At 37.8% G+C, this 14770-nt stretch overlaps 1 protein-coding gene across 2 annotated transcripts in view; it reads right to left on the minus strand.

The window, feature by feature from the left end:
* CLYBL (citramalyl-CoA lyase) overlaps positions 1-14770 on the minus strand; it is a 176315-nt gene that overhangs the window by 12284 nt on the left and 149261 nt on the right. Inside the window, exons 4-7 of one of the 2 annotated variants that reach the window (XM_075741286.1) lie at positions 12667-12768; positions 10781-10874; positions 9280-9447; positions 4017-4141 (exon numbers count right to left, since the gene is read on the minus strand). In XM_075741286.1, the coding sequence (XP_075597401.1) occupies positions 4017-4141; positions 9280-9447; positions 10781-10874; positions 12667-12768 (489 nt within the window). The remainder of the gene's footprint in view (positions 1-4016; positions 4142-9279; positions 9448-10780; positions 10875-12666; positions 12769-14770) is intronic. The other variant, XM_075741298.1, reaches the window with a different exon arrangement.

Genomic DNA, 14770 nt, shown 5'->3' on the forward strand with positions numbered 1-14770 from the left:
TCTTCTGTTTTGCCCCATGGGATCTAAAATATTCAACCTATGTTACGGCTCGGGTTTGTGAATTACTTACCTTAACTTTAAATAATCCTTACCTGACAGGCGACTTCAGCAGTAGCATTTAGCTCCCTATTCCCTCGTTTGATGTGTAGGTGCTTTGAAAGCATTTGTAAATGAGTACATGAGATAAATGTGTAAGCAACCTCTCAATTTACTCTTTAGCAACCTCTCATTTTTCTGCTTTTTTTTCTGTCTGAATTTTATTTAAAAAACAGATGATTTGGGAAGATCCCATTACAGTAACGATATTGTGCCTGATGTATTTACAAGTCGAATGGCTCAAAAATGCATTTTCAGTGTCTTTCTTTCATGTCATATATAAACACTAACTACATACAGAAGAGATTACATTCCTGTATCCAGTGTATTGGTAATGTAAACACAGGAGTTACTTACATAGTAAAGACTATTGTACCTTCATTGATAGAAGTGAGATCTTTTTCTTGAAACAAACTCGTAGCTTCTCCCACTAACTCTACCCTCTTGGACTCAGTTAATCTGGATTTATAAGATCATTTCCCTGTTTAATGTGGTGCAACTACTTCAGAAATTTAGAACAGAAGCTGTCCTTTAGACTACCAGAACAATGGTTATTACCCATCTTTTTCATTTTTAAACATGCTCTGACATTTATCTTGTATTTAGATTTGCCCAACAGCTACCCCTGCTTTCTTTAGGATGAATTTTTAAATTTTTGGAAATCACATCCCCTAGTAAAGCAATTCTACTGGAAAAATACTGAAATGATACATAAATAATACTTTTAAGCACTTTTCATTTTTAGATCTCAAAGTTCTAGACAAAAGAGAGCACTTACTTAGTAAATAGTTGTATAAAATACAAACAGTACTATTTCGACATTTGTCTTTTAATTGTCCAAAATACAATGTTAGCATTTATTTCCTAGCTATGCTATTTTTCAGTCAGGTTACAAATATTAAACACCCCCTGCCCCCCAACCAAAGCAACCTAGAAGCCAAACCAAAACAAGCCCCCAGACAGGACTATTTCCGTAAGGCAAGCCCAAATACTTTTGGCTAGCTGGTTAGCTTTCTAATTTCCTTCTGTTTGGACACTGTCACAGCATCTCCAATTCCGCAGTGCTCATCCAAGATCCTAATTTTTCCTGACCTCGGTACTCACATTTGGGGGCTCCTGTGTCAAAGCATTTCAGCCTCCAGGATGAAGTAGCCTGGTTCAGCCTTCTCTCAAAGACAGATTATTACGGCAATTGTAGCTCTCAAACAGGAATAGATTATAAAAGCTTATTACTGTATTTTAATATAAAATATTGTTGACTGGGGGCACCAAACTTTAAACCCAATTAATAACAAACTGTGATCCCAGAGACTGCAGACCAGTAACTTATCTACCACACAAACAGCCGCACAAATCCCTCACATTTATTTTTTTCCAGGCTTTCAACTTTGATTAATAACATGGCAAAACCGTGCGAGTCTCAACCATATTAACCACAGCTATATTTTTAGTCTTACTGACATGAACACTTTAATATAATAAAAGGAAAACAGAAGAGGTGTTTCATTAGGACACGAGGATTACTAAAACCGCTGTGTGGAGTATTTGTCAGGAGGTGGTAGGGGAAGAGTTATTACTTACATTTTAACATGTCTCTAGGATGTGGAGCAAGAGGTTCCCTCAGTGAGATATGTTTGGTTTGGACAAAAAATTTAAGTAATCAGAGCGTCCAAGCTCTTCTTACTGACACATTTATAATACCAAATTGCAAACTTGGTTAAGAAGTTTGCAGCACTACACAGAAAGCTATTTTTCCAGTTTTGTTATGAAGCCCGGCAATACGGCAGTGATACAAGATCCAGAAGTTCACATATTAACCTGCCAGTCCTTTTTTAATTGATAGAGGGCTACATGCAAAAATATATGAAGCATGCAACCTGGTTGGTTAAAAAACCAGCCCAAACCGCAAACCCTCAGCAAATCTGTTCTTGCAGCTGATTATAGAATCTTATAACTTATTTTAAAAGAATTTATTAATAATAAAAAAATTAAAATCCCCCAAATCCAAACCCCCCCCCCCCCCCCGAATGGCTGATGTAAGCAAGAAACCAGCATTATGTCAGTAAAATAACAGCTTCAGAACAAATCCAAAGACTAATGCTTGCCTAATACAGAACTCTTCAATATTAAACATGTTTGGCTTCATGATTGTGTGATAGCGGGACTAGAATTAAATTTAGTCCAGTCTCCTCATCGATTGTTCATATGACAGGGGTATTCCTTAGATGAGTTTCTGACACCAAATTCAGCTGAATGAATAGTATTAAACACGTCATAAACATAAACAATATTTGGCTGAGTATGTCGTTTGACTTTTTTTTCTTTTTGCACCTACCTGCCTACACATTTGCACCAGCAGTATGTTTATAACGAAGCCTTTTGTCAGAGAGCCAAGCTTTGTAAATCGGAATAATGGGCAAAACCAGTCATACATTTTCTGTTTCTAAATCGTTTGCATGAAGACACCTCCATTTCAAAATTGAGAGAACGGAACAAAGAGATACAGGCACAGAGCATCCAAACAGTGACCCTGAAATAACAGCTCAGGACAGCACCCAAATATCGTAGTCATGGACGTATTAGAAAGAGCCAGGTACCGCAGAGGGGATGCGCTAGCCTAGCAAAGAGAAGGGCAGAGCAACAGCAAATACCTTGTCACACTTTTACCCTGAGATGAAAGCATCATTTCTGCTTTGACCTTTTCAGCGTTTCTAATGCACAGCATCTGCAGTATCCGAAATGCAGGGGGACGGGGAAGGCACACACCTCAATCTGTTTCTACCCACCAGAAAGCGAAGAAATGCACAGAAAACCTTTATACGGCACCGGAGCAAGCGAGACCCTGTGCACAGTCTTGTATATGAACTTCACTACCAGAGAGATTTGTCTCCCACTTGAACGCCACACAAGCGCACGTGAACCGTTCCCGCTCATCTGCGCTCCCCGTTCTGACATCGGGACTTTGCTTTTTAACTAGCCCGGGCTTGGCTGCAACTAAGATAAACATATTTAGCTGCAACTTTTTTTTTTTTTTTTTTTTTTCCTTTCAAAAAGAGGCAAACTGGATTATAGCAAATAACCTTTAAGATAATTAACTGACAATGCCGCAACTAGCATAAAATCTTCCTTCAGGCGACCCCTAATTTAAGTATTACTGGCACAAAGTGGAGACAGATTGTGCATCACCACCGCAATATTTACATAGCAGAAACCCACAGAGCAGGAAACGTGAGACTCAATGATGCACTAAATTAGGAACAATCATATTCTAGTGTTAATTTGCTTTCTCCTCTATCCAAATTTCAGGTCCAGCAATTGGTACAAATGCACATAAAACATTCCCATTTTTAATGATTAAGAACCACAATCTGCAAGCAGTTCTGCTCAAAAAGTAAATTCACTCACTACCAGGGATGTTTGCAGGATCAAACCCCCAAAAGTGAAACAGGTTTACCAACATAGAGATTTTTTTCAGAAAACCAAGATTCTTAATCGTTTTATTTCTTTCCATAAATGATGTCTGCACGAGCAGTCTGAGTCGTCTGCCAGGCTACCTGCCTTTTGATTGCAAATATTTTCCTGTGACAGTAGCACCGTGATTCTGCGGCATAATGGAGGAGTGGGTTTAATTCACCGATGCTGTAGATATATGCAGGTACTCAAAAGGCTACGTACTCAAAGAATTAAAGTTAAAACGGGGGAGAGAAAAAGATAGCCGGTCTATTTGTAAATATATTGGGAAGTGACACATTTATAATAAAGATACACTCTCTAGTCTATCCAGACACAGATTTCATGAGCACTACTCTCAGTTACAGCACACTTCATAAGATAAATGCAAAAAGCCATCACCAATCCTTCTAAATCTTAAACATTATTCAAATTTGGTTTCCACTATGGCATATTAACAAAATATTTACCTTGCCTAATCGCTGATGTTCTTCAAAAGCAGAAATCAGTTCTTGTGCCCACTTTATTTTTTCAGGGCTCGGAGAGAACTGTTCCTGGACAACAGCAATTTGGTTGGGGTGAATCACCTGCTTACCTACAAAGAAGATTAATAACACCAGAATCATGCATCGACAAACAGATGTTCAAGCAAAATGTTCCAACCACTTGAGGCTCTCACATGCCTCGCAGACTTTCTTGCTCTTTAACTAATTATTTTACTTGGTTTCTTTTATTTTTTAAACCGGACAACAGGCAGATCGCCTTTTGCCGGATTGTTTTAGGAATAAAAATCTCTTTGAGCTATGCTTGCATTCAATATAGTTTGAAAGAACCCACCCCACGATTCTTTCTCCTGCCTCCCCATTTCAATCCATACATCTTCTCTCAGTCATTTCAGGTGCAATTGTTTGTCCAGGGCAGTCAATAACACTTAGGTATAATGCATCTCTGAATTTAACTATATAAATAACAGCTCCAGCCACTCTTCAATAAGTTGTATTAAAGTGCATTAGAAAAATGAGATCTGAAGAAGGTGGCGAGAGATTTGTAGGACTGGAAAGGTTACCGGTCACCCAAGGATCATGCCCTAAACTCTCAGTATTGGCTTAGCATCATAAAATCCTCAGTGTTGTTTAAATTGTTGTTGCTGCAATAGTTAGCAGTTGCAGGTAGGTTGCAATATTTATTCAGTCACCGGTACATTAAAGAACTACTGAGGTTTTATGAATCAGGTTTTTTTTTTAATCCTGTCTTGTATAAACGTATGTTAAGAAAATAAAAATAGATGTTGCCTTTTTTTACTAGAGATTTTCAAACGTGAATAGACAGCCACATAATCTGTTTTAATCTGCTATTGTATTTAGCTACCTTAAAACAAATACATATCTAATTTGTTTGACAGTTTTCGAAGTGTAACATTTGACATTACAAGTTCATTTCTAAGGGAATTTCACAGACCGGGTGTGATTTCTGCACTTCGGTTTCAAAATGTTTTAATAAAGAGAGGCTACCGTAATGCCCAGCTTCCCGCGGAATCACTGACTCTCCTCCGTGCCGGATAACAAAACCAGTGAGAGGGATGAGCCTGATCCTGCGAACCTGCCAGCAAGTGAGCAGCCCCCCGCACGCGGAGGGTCCCACAGCCGTGCCGTCCCGCCGCGGGCTCCAGCCCCTCCTGGGAGCGAGATTTTTTTTTTTTTTTTGCACGCAAGGAAAAGTTCGAAGCGCCAAGGACCTAAGGAGGTCTGCTCTGATGTTCTTACCGACGTTAAGCCGGCCGTACGTTAGAAATCGGCCCCTCGCTCGGTGTAAGAAGTCTCACGCGTGACCGCAGAGATACACCTATTTTAAATGAAATTACTGCTGCAAAAAAAACCACCCCCTGGGATTGTTTTTATCAGACTGCACTGGGTCTGAGCGATAACCTGGAGTACAAACAAAATCTGAGGGTGCAGCAGCAAAATCTACTTAATTTAATGAGCAAAGAAATAGTAATTTTTTTAGTGTGGCCACGTTTCTTTGCTAAAAAGCCATAAGTAGCTCAATTTTATTTTATTTCCTGTTAAACAACCTTTAGTTTATGATCTTACGGGCATCCAAACATTGAGTTTGAAATTTCAATGTCATAACTATTTAAAAAATAGCTTAAAAACAGGCAAAAGCTTGAAACTCAGTAAGAGCTATATTTTTTGAAAGAAATTACATGGAGACATTTTTTCTTACCTAATGTGTTTTACATTAGGTCTAATCAAAGGGGTTTTAGTCAATTTAATCAAATGTCATCATTAATAAGATTATGACGTTCCTTATTTATAATACAACAAATTCTCCCTGCTAAACTACTAATTCTAAACTTGAAGGGTGTGCACATAATTCCTGCAAAATCTAAGGAGCTTAACTTTCTGGGAAAATTGTAGAATATATTTTAAATTACATTTAAAGTCACTCTATATTTATAACAAAAATGAAAATACTTATATATGTGATTTTTTAAGTGTAAAATATTTCTGTAAAAAGATTTGCTTTTGATAAAGTTATCTGCAGCAGTAAGCTATACATTTTATCATTAAAACACTACTGCACAATTTACAGAGAATATAATCGAACTTTTGATTTATAGCACTCAGCTGATTTTTGTCACAGATTATGTTTCCAAATAACTGTATAATAGACGTAATGCCATGCAAGAATGAAGCAAATATTTTAAACAGAATTGTTGTTATTGACAAGTTACTGAGAGAGTGCAAAATTGGAAGACATTAAAATTTATGACCATGAAATCCTTTTTACAGTACCACTTGATATATCGTGCTTTAAATCAATACCTGTCAAGTCTTTTAGGTAACTGTATGATGGTGTCATTTTAGTCTTCTACAAAAGACTGCAAAAAGAGAGGAAACCTATAGTGTTTCGTATTTATATCTGGCTTCTCAGCATGTAGCACAGGACCTTCTATAATGACTAAGTCAGCTGTTGAAGCTTATGGCGAGGTTTACTTAATTTTTTACATAAACATTCCTAAAACTGATGACCGTTTATATAGGCAACACACTGACTTTAAGTCCACAGGTTCTGCTATTGTAAAACATCTTGCTGGATGTGTTTGCGTGTGTGGGTGTATGTGTATATATATACATATATATACATAAAAATCCCCCTAAAAAATTATATATATAAAATTTAAAAACCAGTAGACATATAAAGCATCTATTAATTTGGCTAAATTACATTTGAAAACATTTGATTTTACGTAAACACACTCACTGAAGGCAAAACAGGCTGCTTTTAAGGTAACTAGAAAAGAAAGCTTGGCTCAAACAAGCAAATGAGGGTCACAATAGTAACTAAATAGCTGGCAAATTTTTCACTATATTATTTTGCTCGTTTAATCTTGAGTGAACACAGTTGATTACATTGCGGCCAATTCTACCAGTCTAAATCTGAATATGGAAAAATCTAAGCACATATAACTTTGCTGAATATTTTGGATTTGCATTAGTTTTGAGGGTGGTGAATTTGGCCCTATGCATGCAAAGAAGTGTGTGTTCTCCAGCTAACTCGGAAGCCTCAGCTCCTTTTAGTCCTGTTAATTTCAATGATTTTGATTCTTTGTAAAAAAGTAGCAGGAAGGGAGCTTAAATATTTAAAAATAACAGGAATCATGTGTTTTGAACTTGCTATTAAGGCGACACCAGTATTTTACTCTCACGTTATCAGAGGACTGTCAGTGGCAAATACGATCTGCAGACTTCTGCTTTATACGAGGTCATAGATAAAGCTAAGACCCGTTTGTAATTTTCTGTGATGAATATTAAATTGGAAATGTTAAAATGTTTCATTTATATAGTTTTGGATCGAAGCATTTTTGTTTTCAGTTTTGACAGGACATTTTATTTTCATCAAAACAAGCAAGCAAGATTATAAAAATATTAGATAAACTGAAAGCAAAAGAAACAAAACAACAAGCAAAACATTTTGGATCAATGTAATTTTTTTTTTTCCTTTTTAACCAAAAATATGAAAAATGTTGTTTTGTTTTGACCTAAACAGATTTTTTTAAATGTTTTTTTTTGGCCACCAAATCAGAAAAGTCAGTATTGCCCTGTCTGTAATGACGGTTGGACTGGTTGTCAGGCTCTTTGCTGGATTTTGGAAATGTGCTGTTGTGGAAAGGCAGGAGGCAAAGAGCAGGAGCTGTGGGTTCACCTTAATGAAGTCTGTACCTTTTACAGATCTTTACCCCTGGTACGGCAAGGCAAGATGCCGCTAGGGCCGAGTTAGAAATTCACTTTACACCCTAAATTGCCATGTGTGACCTTCTTACTTGTCCTCTATCTGGACCCTATCCTGATGTCAGACAACTTCCACCATGAAGTCAGAGGAGTCCAAATGTTGTTTATGCTGAGTATGTCTAAATTTCCTAAATTCACAGCCCGAGTTAAGTATTTAAATACACATTAAGTGTTCAAAAAGAGTGCTCTCAAAGGTGTTAGGCATCTGTAACTCCATCTTCTGTCAACAGGAGGTTCACATACTTAAGTTTTTTCAAAAATCAAGCCTTTCTGTAAGCTAGGAAATATTGGTTGAGATTAGGTAGCCATCAGCAGGTGCTACCATTCAGGAACTCTATTATTTTCCCAACTTTAATCGCAGGTAAATGAAGGGTAGAAGTCCACATGGACGTGGTCAACAAAGCTGTGAGGAGCTAACCATTTTGCCTCTGAAACAAGATCTGGTTTTGCAAACGTTGAAGCTCAACAGACAGCGAGGCAGAGTTTGTACTGAAGAGCATCGACTGCTATTCTTTCACTGGCACATTGAGATCACTTAAAAGAATGCTTGGGTTTTTTTTTTTCTTGGTGCTTTAAAATATCATATACTGCTAACTGTAAAAATATAATTTGCTAGATGGCATCACCGGGACGCATGCCTTTGCTAACAAAAACCTAAGAGATGTGCTATTACTGTACGTATATCCTGAATGATGGTCAGGGACAAAGAACGTAAAATGTTCGTCCCATATGCTAGAATTCTTTAATGCATGTGTCAAACGGCTGATTTCTATTGCAAAGCCCCAATCTTTGGTGGCTGCACCGTCCCACCGGGGCGTCCGAGCGATGTGGTACAGCAATCACAGGGTAACAGGCTGCGTTACGGGACGCTGGGGCAAGGAGCCCGCTGCTCTTGCTGTCTGCCAATACCCGTAGGTGACACCAGCCCTTACCGGGAGGGGAGCCAGCAGATGGAAAACAAATCAAAGAAAATAATAAGAAAATAACTTTCCCCTAGCAATTAGCATATAAGATTTGCTTCTCACCTCCTTCACCTCAGAAGTATTTTTTACCAACTAGTGTTTAAAAATCAACAGGGGAAAGGGAATCACATATTTTAAGAAGCAGTTGTAGAACGGTCATCGCAGAGTACAGTGTCGCCTTTCCCGTGCTCTGCGATGGGAGGAATCACTGCACAGCCTCCACCCCAACTTCTCGTCAAAAACAGTCACACGCTTCATGGGATGTGGTTTTTAAAAAGCAGCCTGTGACTTTTCAGGCAAAATTTCCAGCCCCAATTTTAAAGGTTCTAATAAACATAGTAGAGCTTGGTATTACTGAGGTTTTCAATAAGTGACCTGAAATAAAACCCAGGTTATTTGTCTAAGTGACAGTAAATGTAGCAATATATTTAAATTGAAGAAGCTATGCATTATTTTGAGACATTGGCAGAAAGCCATACCAGTGAATCCCATTGAGGCGCCTTCTCTTGATTGCTTGCGGAGCCCATCTTCATCTCGGAAATCGATGTAAACAAGGTCTATTGCTTGAAGGCCAAATGCCTTTGCTGTGACTATTATTTTTTGCCTGGCATATAGAATATCGTGAGTTTCCTTACTGCTTGTCGCACCTACGGAAACAATGAAAACAAAGAAAAGCTGACAAGAGTGTTTTAAACCTGTCTATTTTAAATATTTCCTATGTTAAAAAAAAGAAATGGTTGAGATTTCATTTAACTGATTTAGAAAACAAACGAGGGGTGCAAGGCTATATTGTCAAAATGATACTCTGCTGAGAAAAAAAAAAAGCTGCTTTGGCAAAAAAAAAAAAAAGAGGTCTCTCTAGCTTATAAAATTCAGATTTTGATTTAGTTCAAATCAGAAGTTGTAACCCTGAAGTCAGTGGAAGCTTTGGCTGGTAAGGAATTGGGACTAACGTGAAGTAATTATTTGATTATATTATTTACTGTATGCACAGTGAAAAGCATTACAGCAAGAGAAGCTCTACACAAATTCATATACTGGGTACAAGTAATGAGTTAAAAAATTCACACTGAGAATAGAATTGCACTTTTCTTGGTTCTGATTCTTGTCACAACTGATGTCCTAAGCTGAATATTTAAGCTTTAGTATTTGGATGAAAAAATGATGGTAGATGAAGCAAAAGTATACATAAGACTTCATGTGCTCACAGGGCACCAGCTAAGCAACGTGCTCATGTAAAGGCTGGTGTGAAAAAATAAGTTTCCTTTCCTTAGGGTCACTATTTAGACAAAGATTTCCAGTTTGTAAGGAGCATGTTAGTAAAGCAATGCTAATTTTTTACATTAACGTACTTATTTTTAATTTTAATGTTGACAGCTCTGCACTTTTATCTTGAATCAGATAATAAGCAGCTAAGCAGCTTCTCACAAAAGAAATTGTGAGATACTTTTTATTTTTGAGGAAGGCTAATAGTGCTTTCGCATGAATACGTGGCTGTGTTGACATGGGACATAGTTAATGTATGAAAGCAAAATGCAGCAGGAGAGTATTTGTGCATATTGTCAAAAGCCTGACTGATAATTGTCTGTAAAACTGTGATGAAGCAGACATCAGAATTTTAGGACTTTAAATGTAATTCTTAAAAGCATGCGCGTGTTTCTTATGGATATCATATTTTTAAATAATTTCAGGGACTCAACAGGTTTTGGGGTTTTTCTCATTAATTTTTTGGTACTGCATGGCAAGAAGCACAAGAAAGTGCCAGTGCCCCGTAACGCACAGGGACTATGTTTTACTTTGCCGGTGACACATTCTGCGCTGAAAAGAATTAAGGAGAAAAGTGACAAGGTAAAATGCGGAATCAAGTGTCGTCATTACTTGAATTCTTGCTGTCAGAAAAGCAATGGCCATACATCACATCAGGCTTCTCCAATGCAAATCCTATACATTAACATTTATAGGAAACACACAGGTAACAACCTATGCTGGCACGGAAATCCTCTCCTCCAAAGACGACTGCGTCCAAATGAAAGCCAACCTGGGATCCTGTTCTCAGCGCTTCTTCACAGACAGCCTTCAAACGAGAGCGGAGTATTAATTTCTACAGAAATGCAGGAAGCAGAGAGACTACAGAAGACATTACGGCAACTCGGCGTTACCAAAATGCTTCAGCTAGAATTGCTCCTATTTAAGCAAAGCCATTATAGGTGCTCGACTATGCACAGTGCTTTAAAATGACTCAGCAAAAGACAAAAACGTTATCTCTCCCTAAGTGCTCACATGCCTAGACTGTGTAAATACAGGACACGGCAGCAGATTCCCTACCTTCTGGCTGACAAAATACCCTGGGTATCGCTGTGATCGGTACGTCAGATATTTGTGTAACAATATGAAACGAAGCATTTGTCAAATACTGCTCAAAAGCAAACGGAAAGTATTAAATTCGATTAGTTTGACGTGTGCTATATCTGCATGAGAAACAGAAATAAGGATCAGAAGCTCTTTTATTAAATAAATAATATGAACGGTTTAAAACGGTTGTGGGTTCCTTATAGGGTATCAGGATTCCTTACAGGATTGCCAATTTAAAGTCTTCTGCTACATATAACTGAAAAGTAGCAAAGGAAGCTAAAAATGCAACAAGTGCTGCAGAAAAGTATTAAAATTAAAGCAAGCAAAATGTTGCTGCTGTAGCTTTTCTACAAAGAAGTGCATTGCCAAAATATTACTATTTTATATCGATGTTTGGATAACATCAGTATTTTTTAAGGCTGAGGTACGCGGAGAGAGACAGATGTCATTACAAGCTCTACTAGTGGGTGTTCTTCTATGGCAGCTGGCGGGATAAGAAATTATTCTTAACTATCAGGATCTGCAATATTAAAAATTCCACTGTAAAGTACTGCAGGTGAAGAAAAACCTCAGCCGGTTTAAAATATGATTTAATTCTGTGTATGCAGACCGGACAGGAGCGTGTCTATTTGGTTACTGCTTTATTACGTTCCCAGAGACGTTAGCGTGTGTTGTGAGATAAAGGGCCGTGTGAAACGAGCGGGCTGCCTGCGAGCCCTGCCGGTCCTTCTGGAGGTGCTCCTGATGTGGGCATCCTCAGCTGGTCCGAAACTTTTCCCTTACAGCTTGGGAGGGGGACGCTGAATTCCGGGCGCATGCACGAGATCTTCTGCTCCCTTCCCGCACTGCCTTGCCTCTCTGAAAAAAACCTGGACTTGATAGTAAAGGTTGGGAGTGATTCACATTCAAATGGACTTTAAAAATAAGATTTGATCTGAAATTACCCTAAAAAAGGAGCATGTTCTTCAGATACTTGCTGTTTTCCAAGTTAATTCTACTTCTAATCTTAGCATTAAACCCCCCATCATACACACAGAAAAACGATAACGTGAAATTTGGTTGTAACGTTATCAGTAGAAACCATTAGAAAGACGCCACTTTAGCAATAGTGAAATGATGATTAATTCTTTTTTCTAATTAAATGTTATACAAAAGTCGAGTTCGATAGCTACTAAATAGCCAAGCGTATTGCAATACTGTGAGTTTTTCAAATCTTTGGAGGAGCACATTTCCCACTCCAAGTGTGTTAAAAATGATAACAGTAATGCAGAGAGGTTTTGTTATTTGGCACGGACTATCTGGAACTGTTCTGTCACTGAAATATTTTGAATTTAGGAAGGCCTTTACAATACAAACATGAGAGTTAAATGTACAAATGTTTTAGGGGATTGAACAATATGTTAAGTATTTTTCAACCTCTCTTCCTTGACGAAATTGGGGGGGACACTGGAGACTATTCTGCTTATCGTAGTGTGCTGAGATGGCAAAATATGAACACTTCAAGACCTGCTTACCTTAAAATTGAGCAAGCCCACTGCAGTTTCCACAAAGGGGATAAAATTCATTGGTTCTACAAGTGTTCGGCCTTTTAGGTGATGTAAGAATTTGTCTGAAAACTAAAACTAGACAGTATGAGCTATCAGAGAAAAAAAAAAAAATGAACAGTCTACATGTATATATAACACGTTAATTTTTCACCTGGCTGTAACAACACCCCTCCCCACCCCAAAAACTTATAATTAAAAAAATTAAACCAGCATTTAACAAGGCCTGTGATTCAAAACCGCAGCATTCCCATACATTTCTAAGTTTGGAGGCTGGTTTGCAAAAAAAAAAAAACTTAAAAAAAAAAAATAAAATCCAGGCTTAGCACCTCTCACCCTGGCTTAGTGAAATGCAAATCCGCGGGCCCTGGAAAACAATGAAGTGCTGCTGTACCTGAGGTCCGGTTTTGTTTCAGGTCCAGCACTGCCATCACTGGAAGTGCTCCCCAGCCTTCTAAGTGGCATCCGTATTATTCATTACGGCACCGTTACCCTTTTGTTCAATAGGCTTTTCTTCATAATTTTTTAGCTTACCTAGGAAGGCCTTAAAAAGGAAGTTTAATTCTTTGAAGACCAAAGCTTGCCAATTTTTTCCATGAGACCAGTTCACAGCTAGCTCTGAGCTGCCAGTGGGGTAGCCCAAATTCCAAAATCTATCATCTGGAAACATACAAAAGCTCTTGCACAGATTTTTTCCCCTTTCAAAAGGGGAAAAAAAAAAAGGGGGGGGGGGGGAACCCTCAGCCCTATATTGTAAATCTATTATGTCTGTCCAGATCGAGTAATTTGTGCAGAGATAAACATAGCGCAGGTATAGCGAAAATATGTTAGTAAACAAAGACAAAAATAACATATGCATATATTTTAAATTTAAGGAATATTCGACTATTAATGGATATAAAAGGAAAGGGAATTTTAATCATCTCTCCATTCAGTCTCAGTTGGGTAAATCATATCTAAGAGATTTGCATAAATATAAACCATCAAAGACTTTTCATCTTCAAAGGGGGTTTCAAGACCCTATAAGCTTTGTACTGTAATCATCGCAGGTCACAACCCTGCAGGAATAAGGCTGCTATGGCAACATAAAAAACTAATGCTTAAGGCTTAGCATAATATTCTGACTAATAGAAAGGAAACTCATTTTAAAAGCTGGCAGCCTATTTACCAGAAGCTGGATTAGAGGTGTTATTTCCCCTTTTAGCTTCCCCCCACCGCCCCCCCCAAAAGAAGGAAAATCTAATCACCCAGATCTTGAAAAAAAGCTTTCCAGCAATTTGCAGTAACTTTACAATTAGGCCAAAATAAATCACAGCTTTCTCCGATGCAGAATTCTGCCCTTCCCATCCCTGCTTTGCATCGTCACCGTGGCCCTCTCCGTAAATTTTCTTTGGAGAAGAGAATTTCACCCAAAAATGTGCAAGGAGAAAAAAAATAATAATCAATGCAAGTCACATGTGTGAGTGTACAGTATGGCTGGTACTGTAGGGACAGAAAACAGTAAACTTCAGGCAAACGCAGAAAATGAGATAATATAGTGGCATCAGCATATATTCTTAAGACTCCTATCTGATTTTTATTTTTAAGAAAAAAAAAAAGTAAATAGCACTACTGTGTTTATATTTTAGGTGCAAGCTAAGGCAGCAGAGCTCTTCTTTTATTTTAAAATATTTTAAAAGTCACACTCCTGGGATTTTTGCTATCTTTTGTTTTGAAGGTAAACGAAATAAAAAAGGCATGTTTAATTAAATATTATTTCCCTTCCTCGCCCTTTTAAAACATTTGCAATAAGCACCAATACAAAAGGTAACGAGTGGAGAAGTTTCAATTAATTTTTTTTTTTTTTTTTTTTTTTCAAAAGGAGACGATTAAATGTTTCCGGCCTGGTAAAGTGTTCATTTCAGAGAGAAAGGGAGAGAAGAAAAAAAAAAAAAAAAAAAAAAAAAAGAAGGCGGAGGGAAAAAAAAACCCACAAAGCTTGGGGAGGGGATGAAGTAGCAAGGCCTCAGCAATTCTTTCAATTCCAGTGCACACCCAATAGTGTGTCGGGAAGAATGCACACTGGTCGGGATTT

Source organism: Balearica regulorum, chromosome 1 (genome assembly GCF_011004875.1).
Source record: "Balearica regulorum gibbericeps isolate bBalReg1 chromosome 1, bBalReg1.pri, whole genome shotgun sequence".
NCBI lineage: Eukaryota > Metazoa > Chordata > Aves > Gruiformes > Gruidae > Balearica > Balearica regulorum.